At 45.2% G+C, this 14,490-nt stretch overlaps 1 protein-coding gene across 1 annotated transcript in view; it reads right to left on the bottom strand.

Annotated features, from left to right (window-relative positions):
* The window catches only part of tspan1 (tetraspanin 1), a 20,021-nt gene extending 9,843 nt beyond the window's left edge, over window positions 1-10,178 (bottom strand). Inside the window, exons 1-4 of the mRNA XM_080429996.1 lie at window positions 9,891-10,178; window positions 9,447-9,509; window positions 5,179-5,385; window positions 984-1,058 (exon numbers count right to left, since the gene is read on the bottom strand). Of these exons, the coding sequence (XP_080286122.1) occupies window positions 984-1,058; window positions 5,179-5,385; window positions 9,447-9,503 (339 nt within the window). The 5' untranslated portion in view covers window positions 9,504-9,509; window positions 9,891-10,178. The remainder of the gene's footprint in view (window positions 1-983; window positions 1,059-5,178; window positions 5,386-9,446; window positions 9,510-9,890) is intronic.
* Between the last annotated feature and the right edge of the window lie 4,312 nt (window positions 10,179-14,490).

The raw sequence follows: 14,490 nt of genomic DNA, 5'->3' as shown, positions 1-14,490 counted from the left end.
GAGGAGCAGAATACATTTGTTAACAGAGAGAGAGAGAGAGAGAGAGAGAGATACTTGGTAACCGCAGCTCAGAGTGGTATACCAGGAACACAAGCGCAAACAAATGAGATTCCTGGGCAGCGTGCAGTCCACCCTCCACTCATCACCTCCTCACTGCAGATGGACGTGCATTAGATTATCTTCCCCTCGCTCTCGGGGACTCAGATACACCCTCTGATTGGGGGGGGGGAGCACTTTCTACTTCCTTTATTAGGAGCCCAGTCTTGGCTAACACCTTTTTACACAGCTCTTTTGAAATCCTTAATTATTATACATGACACTAAATGGGAAGGGAGCGCGTGTGTGTGAGGGAACGTGTGTGTGTGTGAGTGTGTGCGTGTGTGCGTGCGTGCGTGCGTGCGTGCGTGTGTGTGTGTGTGTGTGTGTGTGTGTGTGTGTGTGTGTGTGTGAGAGAGAGAAAGAGAGAGAGAGAGAGAGAGAGAGGGAGGAAGGGAGTTCGGGTGGCCGACCCATATATGTAAATAGGCTGTTTTGCATATAAAATGCTTTAGCTTCAATATTCCCGAGTAATAAATTGCTCAAAGTGAGAGACATCGCACACGGCCCCGGGCAATCCTGGAGTCATTAAGTAGCCGAATGTACTGAGGCGGACATAAAGCCGGTAATTCAATGATGGCTGTGGCTGTGATGGAAAATTTACATGGAGATAAAAATCGAGAGAGAGAGAGAGAGAGAGAGAGAGAGAGAGAGAGAGAGAGAGAGAGAGAGAGAGAGAGAGAGAGAGAGAGAGAGAGAGAGAGAGAGAGAGAGGAGGTACAAGGGTGATGAGAAAAAAGTAGAGTGAGTGAGTGAAGAAGAGAGAGTGAAAGAAAGAGGTGGGATGGGAGGAATATTATAGAGTTAAAGAGACTGATACAGGATACAGGAGGAGAAAACGGAGGAGACAGACAGACAGACAGACAGACAGATCCGAACAAACTTACAAATGAAGAGTAGGCCAGGGCCACCACTGCAGCAGCCACCTCTGCGATGAAGATGACCAGGATGATGGAGAAGAACTGCAATGGAACATAACATAACAGCATGTAGTGAATTTGTCTGTGGAAAAGTGGCTATTCATTCTTTAATTGGCATCTAATTGGCTCACACATTTTTCGTGATGCGCAGCATCACACAATCTTTATACATTCTGATTTCTGTTAATTCACTTTATTTAAAAAATAAAGAAAAATGTTCTTCAGATTTTTTGCATGAACACCCCACTCCCAACACACACACACACACACACACACACACACACACACACACACACACACACACACACACACACACACACACACACACACACACACACACACACACACACACACACACACACACACACACATGCAAGTGCACGTGCACACACGTACAGTATGCGCGCACACAGGCCCACTACACCACCCCATGGCCTTCTAATCAGCCATTGTTCCACCATGCAATCACAGAGATTGCCGATCAGGCCTGGCTGATTACACAAAAGGACAATAAGGAACACAAGAGCTGGAATGGATCCCATTCTGTCAGCCCATCCATTCTATCATTCAGTCCATTACAGCTCCCGCGATAGGGAGGCGGTTTCTCTCGGAACACAGGGAGAAAACGGGGCACTAGATAAGCATCTCATCCTGCGCTGTCAGCCGTGCTATAGCTGGCTCCAGTGCACCGTCATCATTCAAGCCCAATGGGAGGATGTGGACGTGATGGGGGCCGTATGGGGGGGAAATGTGCTGCCTCTGCCACTCATTAGACTCACAGCATTGGACAAAGTGGTAGTTAGCACCCATCGTTAATGAGCATAATAATGTTCACGCTCCCCGTCTGAATGTATGGGAGGGTGGGGTTGCTGATGATGTAGGTGTTGCTGGGGTGGCTGGGCTGCGAGCGCAGCCAAGGTTGTGCGACATACCGGAAATGGCCGAGCTGTCTGTGCAACTTCACAAATTCTGTGGCATTGTTGATGATGGGGCTAGATTTCATGTTGATGCTCATAGAATTTTGACACTTAATCATGTAATATATAACTCCCTTCAAGCATTCTACAGCTTCTTAAGATCATTCAGAATTTTGACCCATGGGACAACTCTTAATCATTTTTGACAGCATCCGCATTCTCAGAACACTGATGTTCAGCCTTTTCCTCAATGCTGATATGCATTTTCCTTCTGGTTCTTAAAGAACCATACCAGTGGTCTGCCATGTTAAGCCCATTGACTATGACTCACAGTACATTGAGATTACTGCCAACCTTTTTTCAAAACATGTTTGTTTGGGGTATGAGGAAAGCCATTGGATTCAGTTAATTTCAGTACGGTATGAACATCAACTTTTAACTTTAGCAGAAACTTTTAACTTGCTTGAGTTAGGTAATCCAACACATTAAATATCATTACAAGGTTATTGTTATGGCATGGCACTGAAGGGGCCATCCTTTTAGAATGGGGTTTGTCTGTACATAGACCTAATTGGAAGAAATATGCCTGAGTTGTATATAAGTACCTGAGACAATGTTTTTCTGTTTTATAATCACTACTGTTACTATCTACGTAAGATAAGGTGTTTTTGTACGAAAACCCACATTTTCAATTTAGCAAAGTATCATAACTTAATGACTGTATAGTACTGTATAGTAGTGTGTGTATATCTGTCTGTCTCTTATACTGTATGTCATCATGATTTGTGTGCATGGGGATCTAGAACGAGGCAAGGACATGCTTGGGAATCGAATCCGGGATTGGATGTGTATAGCACTTTAACCACTAAGCCACCAGCGCCCCACGATTTGTCCCTCTTGATATGTCGCAATGACGCTGCGCCTATACTGTATCTACTTGTATACTAGCCTCGCGTAGCCAGACTATATCACTGCGTGGATATGAGTCTGGTGCTTCCATGAGGACGTTTTTTTCCCCAAGGGGCGGGATCATAACAATGGCCCTCGACGCAATTGGTTAGACCTACAACCAACTACCAATTACAGTCTCCCACATTCGAATACTGGGCCCTGATTGGTCACCCACGTCTTCTGGAGCAGGAAATGGATTCTCTATGGAGCGGTGCCAGACACTGACATATAAAGGTAGACGCCTCCTCTGGCTCTGAGGCGTCTGTATGGCGGGCGCGCTTCCGCTTCCGGGGGACCAGCTGGAAACTTCCGCGTGCGTCACAGAAGGGGGGCGTTCGGTAGGCCAATCAGAGGCAGGTGGGGGCGGGACAACTAGATTCTGACGAGTCCTGGAAAAGACGTGCTGTGATTGGCCAATATTCAACGCGCTGTGATTGGCCAGTGCCTGTGTCCCCCGGAAATATGGCGGCCACCATACGAAACAGGTCGCTCCAACGAACTGCAGATGCCAAGGTATCTAGGTTTCTATATCTATGGTGCCAGACCCAAATCGGAGAGTATAATTTTTTTTTGCACTCGCAGATTCGTCTGGTCCCAGGCTACTTGTATACACGAATCCACAGAGCGCTTCCCTGTAGGTATGGCACCGCCCCCTTTAGGTAGGCCGCCATTACTGCGGTGTCAATATCAGTCAGCTGCTACTACGCTGATATTGACACTGCAGTAATGGCGGCGCTACCTAAAGGGGGCGGCGCCATACCTACAGGGAAGCGCTCTGTGGATTCGTGTATACTGGGTCTGTAGGCATATCTCTGTCCCTATATCTGTCACCACAAAAGTAGACCAATCACAGAGAACCAAACAGCTTAGCTGACTCTGCTCTGCCAATCAAAGCTCAGTTCATGCTGCTAAGCTCACCGTTAGCACATCAGTGGTACTTTGTTCCTACTGTTTACAAATACAAACTGCTGTAAATTTCTAGCAACAGATCGCACAGTCTTGTTTTGACAAAACTATGTTATCAATGCATTCTAAAACATGGATTGATGAAGAGTAGCTGAAGATAAAAAAACGAAATTAACAAACATTGATGACTTAAAGATGCAGTGCAGTGACATTTTCGGTCATTTTATTTTGAAGATTCAGTCTGAAACGTCGTCTCAACCAACTCTCATCCCTTCAGGCTATGGGACGTTAGAATCTCAATCACTTCAGACGTGCGCAACAGGGCTAGTGTTTGTTTACAACTTACAAGTGAGAGAGAGACGGCCAGTGAAGCACGTTTGCTACTACGTGGCTTATCATGTCTAACCTATAATGTTTTCAGATACATATTTTAGTGTGCATGATTAAGTTTAAAATGAGTAATATACACCATCTGGATGTCATCTTGAATGAGATTCAAAACGGAGTAGCTCTGTAATTAAAATCAGCTGTGTTTGAAGAACGTGTAGTTATGGGAATCAAACAGGTGCATGTAATCAAGATTCATTTATATTCATGAAAGCCGTTATGTCATCACGCAGCACGTTTTCGTTTACAGGAAGTAATTAAGATTGGCTTTTTAGGGACTTTTGATATATATATATATTATTATTTTGGCATCTATTATTAGGTATGCCTATATGATGACCACGGATATGCTCTAAAAGTGTGAAAAACATTTTCAGGTAAGTTTGGTGATGTTTTAATACATTTGGCCCCCAAAAATATATACATTCAAAGTAAAAAAATACAGCTATTTTTATATGGCTGGGTTGGGTGTTGTGGACTAAATCAAATATCACAATGTTTTTTACAAAATACCTTGATATCAATTTTGTGATAATATCGTATTGTGACTATAATATACTTTCCCCCAAACTGTTAAAAAATGGCCAAAATAGCAAATCTACAAGAGAAGACAAAAGTTGACTTTTGTTATTTTTGAAAGTATAAAATAGGTTTATACTAGGATTAAAACCAAGAAAAGACAACACTTATGTCATATCACAATATTTACGATATCCAACATCAAAGACTAGAAGAATATCTCAAATAGCTATTCGTAATCGTCTCCACATCTCTGTTAATATTCCGAGGGTGATCTGAGACCAATTACATCCCAGATGTCCTCCTGATGGATTTTGATTGACTGTCAGTGTTTCTATCGTTCATAACATCACTGTGAAAGTGATCCAAACAATATTGTTCATCACTATCATTGTCATAAGTTGTTGATTTTTTTTGACTGCATCATTATCGTTATCGTTATAGTTATTGTGCTTGGCGTGAATGGCCCTTAATCCACTCACTGTGAGCAGCAGACACTTGCTCTCCTTGTGTGCGCCACAACAGCCAAGGAACCCCAGCAGGACCAGCACACCCCCGATGGCGATGACGAAGAAGCCCACGTTGACGAACTGCGAGGCCTGGCTGGAGAACGGCCCTAGAATCTGGAGGAAGGAGCCCCCGTCCACACTCACCCATATCCCCATGGCCACCAGGGTCAGACCCCCCACCTGGAAGTGAAGACACATGCACACAGGGTGAGTGAACTTAATAACTTAAACTGTATATACTTCGTTAGACCCCAGGGGTCTAAACTTGGGCCCCTCGTGTTTTCCCCTGTACACCAAATCTCGTTGCCGAAAATAGCTACAATCTACAAGCTCACAACGGGTCGCTTCGCAGTGTTTTGAGAGCTTATAGATCTGCTGTTTCCGCCAAATGTTCACCTATTTTTTTGTATAATGTTCATGCACATGTACACACATACTGTAGTCTGTAGTGTGCATGCTAAGACACAGACGCCTACATACATATGTATGGGAATAAATTATATTGTGTGTGTGTGTGTGTGTGTGTGTGTGTGTGTGTGTGTGTGTGTGTGTGTGTGTGTGTGCGCGCACACACACACACACACACACACACACACACACACACACACACACACACACACACACACACACACACACACACACACATGCACACACATACAAATCATTGTCTCGCCCACTTGACAAAGGTATGCAAGGACCAGTGGGCTTTACAAAGCATGTAATCCGTGGCTTACAATGACAGTTAAATTGTCAATCATCCGTTTGCCTGGCGGTCATTTAGATGGAGGGGTCAAGCCAGCAGCTCTTGATATGATAATAAGTTTTGGAAACGAGAGGCCCCTTTACATCACAGACCCTCTCCTACCATTACTTCTAGTTGACACTATGACCTACCTACCATCCTTTGAGGGGATTCAGAAGAGACTCTTTTGTCAGAAAGGAAAGGGAGAGTGTGTGTGTGTGTGTGTGTGTGTGTGTGTGTGTGTGTGTGTGTGTGTGTGTGTGTGTGTGTGTGTGTGTGTGTGTGTGTGTGTGTGTGTGTGTGTGTGTGTGTGAGAGAGATGGAGAGAAGCTGCCTGGGGCTTAACATTATACATTATATACCCAACTCCAGCTAGAACACGGCCTCTTTTTTACCTCTCTCTTAAAGCAAACAACTGCCCTTTTCCCATGACCCCCTTTATCTCTCTACTTATGTCATGGAGGCATAATGGACAGAGGTCCATTCAGGATGATCTTGTGCAGGCAGATAAAGCCGACCTTGGGGCGTACAGAAGTAGGCCATGGGATTATGACATGGACAATGATGGAGAAAGCAGGCAGCTGTTGGAAAGCTGCTGGTTGCTAAACTTTTTAGCCCTCAGGCTGATTTTTTCTTCTTCTTCTTTTCTCTTTGTAGAAATTTAGTGCCCTGGGACTGCCAATATGCCACTTTTAAGATGCAAGCCTGCAGTTAACCACTTTAAGCGTGGCGTCCCTATTTTGGACATGTCATTAGAGGGCGAAAATAGCCGAAGTATAACGCTTACGCGTCTAAAGATACCCAGCATGACGTGTAAATGTTGGACGAGGTTTCTGATGATATAACACATGTGCAGTCATCAGGACTGCATTACAGGAAATCTCTGCTGAGGAAATCTCTGGAAATGAAACACGAGTGGCAGAGTACTGTTTTTGCCCAGGGGAGTTTGAAGCGCATTCATACAAATCTATAGACAAAAAAACAAACACCTGTAAGACCTGTTTGTGGTGGAAGTATGTCAAAAGTTTTCCATTACCTGGAAACCACCCCACCCTCCACCCCGTCCCCACCGGTGTCCATCTCTTCCCCTCTTCGTGTCTCTTTCTGTGTCTTTGTCCCTCCCGTCTCTCTCGACCTCTTCATTCTCTGTCTTCCCTGGCTTTTCCCCCATCACCCACCCCCCTCTCGTCCACCTCTCTCTCTGTCTGAGTGGGTCACTGTGGTGGGTTCCTATTCATTTGTCATCCTCCTCAGCAAAGCGCCTCCAAAACCTGATATTGTCTGTCAGGGCCAATCAGGCAGGCTGTAGTCATACACGGGAGGCCCTCTGCTTCCCATCACGGCCCCTGCGTCCTGTCAAAACCGTGATGCCTTCCACCTGGGAATCATCTCTCTGTTACCCCCCCCTCCGTCTCTCCCTCACTCTCTCTGCCTCTCACTAACTCAATCCTGCATGTCTCTTCCTCTCTCTCTCTATCTCTCTCTCTCTCTGTTACTCTGGCTCCCCTTCCAACTCGCTTTCTCTACTTCTCCTTCACTCACTCGCTCCTTCCTCTCTAGCTCAATCGCACTCTTTCTCTTCCTCTTTTGGATACTGTTGCTCTCTGTTTCTGTACCTACACCCCTCTCCTCTCCTACTGTACCTTTCACTCCGGTATGTCTCCCCTTGTCTCATCTCCCCCTGCATCTGTTCCTTACCATCAGTGCCCCGCTGGGTAAATGTGATAAGACAAGCATATTCCCCCTCTAACGCCACGTCTGACACCATCATCCTTCTACAGGTATAATTGTAGCAGGCACATTATCTTTTTTTGTTGTTTTGTTCTCAAAGCAGACTAATCCGTTTGATGGCGTGCCATATTCAGGCGTGTGCCCTATCAGGTGAGCACCCACGTGGCTAAAGATTTTCCATAAATCAGGTTACTCTCTTTTTTGTCTTGAAGGGGAAGGAAACTGGGGTAAAATGAAAGGTCATACTATAGAGGAAGGAAATATAACCCATTGAGGTTAGAAGAGAAGAGAATGAATAGCAGGCTACATAATAGGACCATATACTGTATATACATATGTATATATAGAGATATAAGAGTATGAAAAGGAAAGAGGGGCCATCCCACTTCAATTGAAATTGGAATTGGTGCGCTCTGAAAGGTCTGGGATGAGAAAGACATCAGCTGAGTGTAGCTCATTTTCTGAGGGTCATATTACTGGGAGCAGACAATCTGATTTAGCCGTGGCGCTCAGACAATGATCAGACATGGAGAGGCCTTCCAAACGGGAAGACAGCCTCTAATTTCCAATGCATTTTGATGGGTTCCAGGGCACACGCCAATGTAATGCACCGTGAAAGAGATATACAGTCAAAGTCTCACTTTTTCAAAAGCATTTACTTGATACCACAGTGAGTTGGTGCAGTATTAATACACTATGCCTTCAAAATTTGAGTTGTGTTTTCACTGCGCACTTATTCACCCCACCTGAAAAATAAAAGGCTGTAGGATGACAATTGCCAGAACGAATTATCTCCTAAAGCTACCACACTGGGTCTCATTTAAGGGCAATTCTGATTTGAAGAAGAAGAAGAAATTTCCCTCAACAGAGAGTGAGATCGCAACTGGAGGAAACTCATCCTCCTGAGATAACTTTTCAGCATCAAACTTTGAATTCCTTCACCGTGGTCATTGGAAGTGCTGTGTCTTTTTACAGCAGCGGCTTCAAAGCACCCCCCTTTTTTTGGGGGTGACGAGCTGAGCGGATTCAGTTCATCATTCTGCTCTGCTGGATAACATTTCAAAGGGAAATCCATCACTACCACCACCACCACCATCATCATCATCATCATCAGTGGTGCTGCTGCACTGGATTTATCAAAGAAGTGCACTTGGGCAGAAATGGGGAAATGGGAGGGAAAAAATGATGACTCGCGGTATATACAAGCGTCATCTGTGCGGCCCGTTCCGTGACAGTGGGAGTCCAGGTGGGCTCGACTCGGCGGACGAATTCAGCTTACCCTCGCCAAAGTTTCCCTCCATTTCACCCACCACATTAGTTATCAGTGTTAGGGGTGAGACGTTCGGAGGTAGCAAAAATTAGAGCCTTTGAAGTTAATGAGATGAAAATTGCTGCGGTGATGGGAAAGTGTGTGTGTGTGTGTGTGTGTGTGTGTGTTTGGAGATGGTACTGTTGGAGGAGAGGGACTATCGTTTAGGGCTCCTCGCTCAGTGATTTGAGATGTTTGCATAACGTCTCCTTTATCTGTATGCGTTAAGTGTGTGTGTGTGTGTGTGTGTGTGTGTGTGTTAAACGATTTCCTATGCATTGCAGCGATTGCCATTGTTTGTTTCCTCCACACATGGCTTTCCCCGTAAAGATTTCACGCAATAAATGAACAAACGCAATTACTCTCCCCCCACCACCAACCACGACCCCTTGACTCCCCCACTAAACCCCCACCCTCCAATGCATGCATGCGCGCAATCAAAGCCGGAAACATACTTACACAGATAAGCAAGTTGAACACGGCCATCATAAACTTGAAGAATGTGAAGCACCCCATTTTAATCTGTAATAAAAAAAGGAGAAGATAAATTATTGCATTTCTTCTTTCATCAGCCCACTCCTTCTATCTCTCGCTCACATGCATGCGCGCACAGAGCCACGAAACTGTGCACAGGTCCAATCATCCACACGCGTGCCACACTATTACATTCAGCTCACATCCTTCTTTGAAATTACTCTTTGAAAATTACACTGCTGACAATGGCTCTTAATGATGAAGGGGGAAAAAGAGCCAAGCTCTGTGAACATGTTCAGAGAGAGACGTGGTAAATGGAAAATCTAATGCCAAACAAGGTTACAGGAAAAGAAGAATTTGAAATAAACATTTTTCTTTATTCTTTACATTCAGTGACATCATACAGGCATACAAGATAAAAAATCTTACCTTTTTGAATGAAAGCACTTGTTGTTTTTTCCCAAGGTGAAGAGGACTACTCTCACTTGCCTAAAATGTCGTTGGTTTGGAGAGTCCCTGTTGACCTCCTCGACAAACAAAAAAGTAGCTTTATCACACAAAATCAGAATGCCGTTTCTCTGAGCTTAGTTCAGGTGTGCTGAGGTGAGTTTGTCAGTGGGTGGATATATGTGTGCGAAAAAATATGTGCAAGTGTGCGTGTTTGTCAGTTATAACGACTTAACTACTAGAGCCGGTGGCGTGAAATGTCATGATGGTGTTTTCCTCAGGCAGCAGAACTGTCGGACGGACTGGGTGTGGTGCTTTGGGAAGGATATAGGTGACAGCAGGTGTCAATTGTTCAGGTTGAGGACAAACAGTCGGAAAATGGCTCAGGTGGCAGGCCTGACCCCTGCAGGTACAGTGTGACATAGTTGTACTCCTCACTTGTCAGAGATTTGGCTATCCAGATGATATGACCCCTATCATGCAACTTAAAATGTTATCTGACACACACACACACACACACACACACACACACACACACACACACACACACACACACCCACACCCACACCCACACCCACACACACACACACACACACACACACACACACACACACACACACACACACACCCTATCCATCCCTAAAAGGCATGAAATAAATCCTTGATGCAACCCATGACAAGGTGTCACAATAAACTTATACTGTCATTACTATAGTGATATACTATAGTACCTCTGGGGTTATGTAATGATTTGTGTACGTTAAATTGTTATGTCACTGCAGTTTTATTGTGTGGGATGAGAGCATGTCTACAGTATGGGGTGACAGTCGCTCAGGAGGTAGAGTGACAGTCTTGGATCCGGGAGGTTTCTGGTATTGTGTCAAAGTGTCCTTGAGCAAGACACTAACTCCACCGAGCAGGCTGGCGCCTTGCATGGTTGCCTCCGGCATCAGTGTGAATGTGTGGGCGAATGTAACGAACAATGAAAAGCGCTTACAAGAATGCACAAGAGAAATGCAGACTGTTAAAAAATGTTAGACCATTTACAGTGCATTTCTTACTTATTGTGGGTTCACTAAAAATCCCTTTTGTGTGACACTGGCCATGCATTCATTTAAGTGCTTTGCCTTTATTCACAATGAGGTCACACTGTAATGATAGCAAATTGTCATTCGTTCAGAACGGTTGCAACAGCAAAACTGGAGAGAAAGCGTACTTGTATAATTTCATAAACCTATTTTCTGTATATTTGCTATTTAAATAGCACCATTGCAAAACATCCATAACATTACAGTATATATTTAAAAAAAATAAAATAATCAGAGATATCCACTTTTAAACAATAAACACCTAAAGTAGTTAAATGCTAAAGTGCACATCACATCACATTCTCTTCCACAGGATACTTATCTGTTGCTGTTGCTCTGTCGATTCCATTGTTCACCGTTCAGTCCTTTGTTCTTTTGTCCCCTGAACGCCACAGTAGCCGATACATACCACTAGAGGGGAGTAGTGGTCTATTGTGAGGGCCAACAAAGCCTGCTCCAGTCACACTGTGTTGTCTTGAAGAGTCGACTATTGATCAATGGACCTCCTAGTGAAGGAATGCGCTTTTCTTTGTCCAGGCAGGTTCATGTGGTGGATGCTGCACCAACAAAGGAATGAAGCGATGTTCAGCAGCCAAGCCGTTTCCCCTGCATGAACAACACTGACGTTGACTGGGTGCAGTAGATGAACTCAACAGTGCCAGGTAAAGTAACCCTTGACAAAGGAGATGTAAAACTGAATTGAAAATGTTCAACAACTTTTTAGTTGTTAATTCCAACGTGACTTTTGACCAAATATTGATTTATAAACATCTCCAAACATGGATGGCCACTGTAATGACAGCAGGCTTTTGGACTCAGAACAGTGTACAGTGATTTTTAAAATGAAAGATGTCATATGCCGGCATTAGTTACCAGTTGTAGAGCACAGTCTATTTGACCACAGCTGTTGATGTGTTATGTATCGAAATTGATCCACAGTTTTATAGCTCTGCTCTCCCGTTTTTATGGGGATAATTTACTATGAGCTCAGTGTCTTCTCCAGGCTCCATCACTTGTTCCTTTCTTCTCTTATCAAGACTTTTGCAGAATTCTGGTCAATTTTCACAGAGGTCGACCATCCCTGCAGGCACGGAAAACCTCTGTGAAAAATGACACAGCGCTACATTCGGTGCCGGCTTGTTGGGAGAGTTGAGACACATATCAGATCAGGTCTTTCTCAGTAATATCACTTTAATGGCCTTATTGTGAGTTATGACAATCTCACCCACACCGTCATTAACCCACCAGTCCTTAATCTCGGCACGAAGAGCACCTGTCAGGCTTCGTTAGCCATTAAACCGGTTAATAATCTCCCTGTGTGCGTAAGTACGAATGCACACCTACGCACGCACACGCACACACACACACACACACACACACACACACACACACACACACACACACACACACCCACACACAAACACACACACACACACACACACACACACACACACACACACACACACACACACACACACACACACACACACACACACACACACACACACACACACACACACGCTCTGGACAGTCTTACAGAAAAAGGAATGATTAGACGAACGCTTTTTCATCACGCCTGGCGAAAGTAGCGATGGGCTGCAAAGATCTCTGCCGGGGCCCTGGGTGAGATGGAGAGTGTACACGGGTCCCTTAATGAGGTCGGGTAGATTGAGTATTACCGGTGCCCCTCCAGGGCACCTACCAGAGTTATACATCTGCTGCTCCTGAGCTGTAGCGGCTGTAGCAGACATGGCAGCCGTTGGTTGCATGAATACCTCTTTACTGCTCTTCTAGTTATGTGTTTTACTGATCTGAATGCTCACGCAGTACGTCCGACAAGGCCCGTCAAACCCATTCTAAATCCACTGAGCATTCAAAATGAAGTCACTGCAGTTAGCCTGAAAATTAGGAAAGATTTTTAAACCGATTAGTTTCGGGTCAATTGACTTTCGGAAGATACAAGGTTTGCCAGCGTGTGCAGCAGGGCACCGGACGGCTCTTTGTCATCAGCCCTATCTGGCAGAGCTGGAGACATTTTGTGATATGGAATTAAAAGTTCATGACCCTGTGAACCATAAACCACCGGGACTGGGCCTCTTGACTATGTGGACAGGCCCAGTGTACGGTAAATAGCCTGTGGTCAGTGTGTGTGTGTTACGAAAGTCGGGTGGCGATGATGGTGATATATACCTGCACCCATCCTGACCCCTCATCTCCGACGCCGGGGGGCAAAATTGGTGCGTCTAATCTCTTTGTTGTAGGGTCTGTATGACAACAGAGGGTGGGAATAAAAAAATATCAGTAAGATGAATCGGTTCCTAAAGCACTCATTTGTGACATCCAGTAATAATAGCCTTTTGTTCACACAGCAGTGGGGATCGGTCCCAAAGTTTTTATTAACCTCTTAATTACTTCCACAAGGTGAGAGACATTGAGTCATGTGAGTGATATTATTGTTCGTAATCCATTATGTCGACGTTACAAATGGATAATTTCCTTGAAGTGAGAGATGTCTGTTGGGAGTGGGGTGTGGGGTGTGGGTGTGTGTGGGGGGGGGTGTACTAGTAACACTGTGACCTCTATTGTCTCCCGCTCTTTGAATTTATCACACGGACACACTCGCACAAAGACGCACACGGTAACAAAGATAGGCGCGTGTGCACGCCCGCCCGCACGCGCACACACACACACACACACACACACACACACACACACACACACACACACACACACACACACACACACACACACACACACACACACATACACACACACACACACACACGCGTCACATACACTCACACGCACAAATGCATATTAATTCACTGCAATCCATTAGGCCATAGGAGGCCTGTGGTCTATAAATCAAAACTAAAGGGCCGACTAATTGACTCGCACACAAAGAAACGGCCGGGTTATGGAGAGGAGAGGAGAGGAGAGAGGAGAGGGGTTGTAAAAAGGGGAGGGTAATGGAAGAGGAAGAAGATGAGAGGAGAGGAAGACGGAGAAAGGCAGAGAAAGAAGACCAGATGGAGGAAAAAGGAAGGGTCCGGGGGGAAAGAGTGAGCAGAGGGAGGAAGTGGGAGCGACGGGTGGAGAGCGCGGTGCAGCGGCGTGCGGCGCCGGCTCGGACCTGCGTAGAGCTCCTTTGTTCTGTGACTGATGGGATGCTATGATGACACACATTGCTTACGAGCCCCCATGGCCACGGGCTTGATCTCACCACCTATAGGGCCACCGTGGAGCGGCATATAGGGGACAATTCTCGCAGGGCTCTTAGCAGTGCTGCTAATTAGCTAAAAGGGGTAATTTGTATGCAGTCATTCTCTCTCAGTCTCACTGTCTTGTATGTCTCAATGCCTGGCGCTATCTCTTTCTCTCTCTCTCTGTGTCTCACCCTCTCTTTTTGTTCGTTCACTATCTCGCTTGGACCATTTTCATTTCATCTCCCTCCTACTCTCTCGAACCCCTTGTCTCTCTTGATATCAATCCAT

The sequence above is a fragment of the Gymnoscopelus braueri genome (genome assembly GCF_963280865.1).
Source record: "Gymnoscopelus braueri genome assembly, chromosome: 6".
Classification (NCBI taxonomy): Eukaryota; Metazoa; Chordata; class Actinopteri; order Myctophiformes; family Myctophidae; genus Gymnoscopelus; species Gymnoscopelus braueri.
Note: the sequence above shows the minus strand (reverse complement) of the source record. Positions and strands in the feature narration are given on the sequence as shown.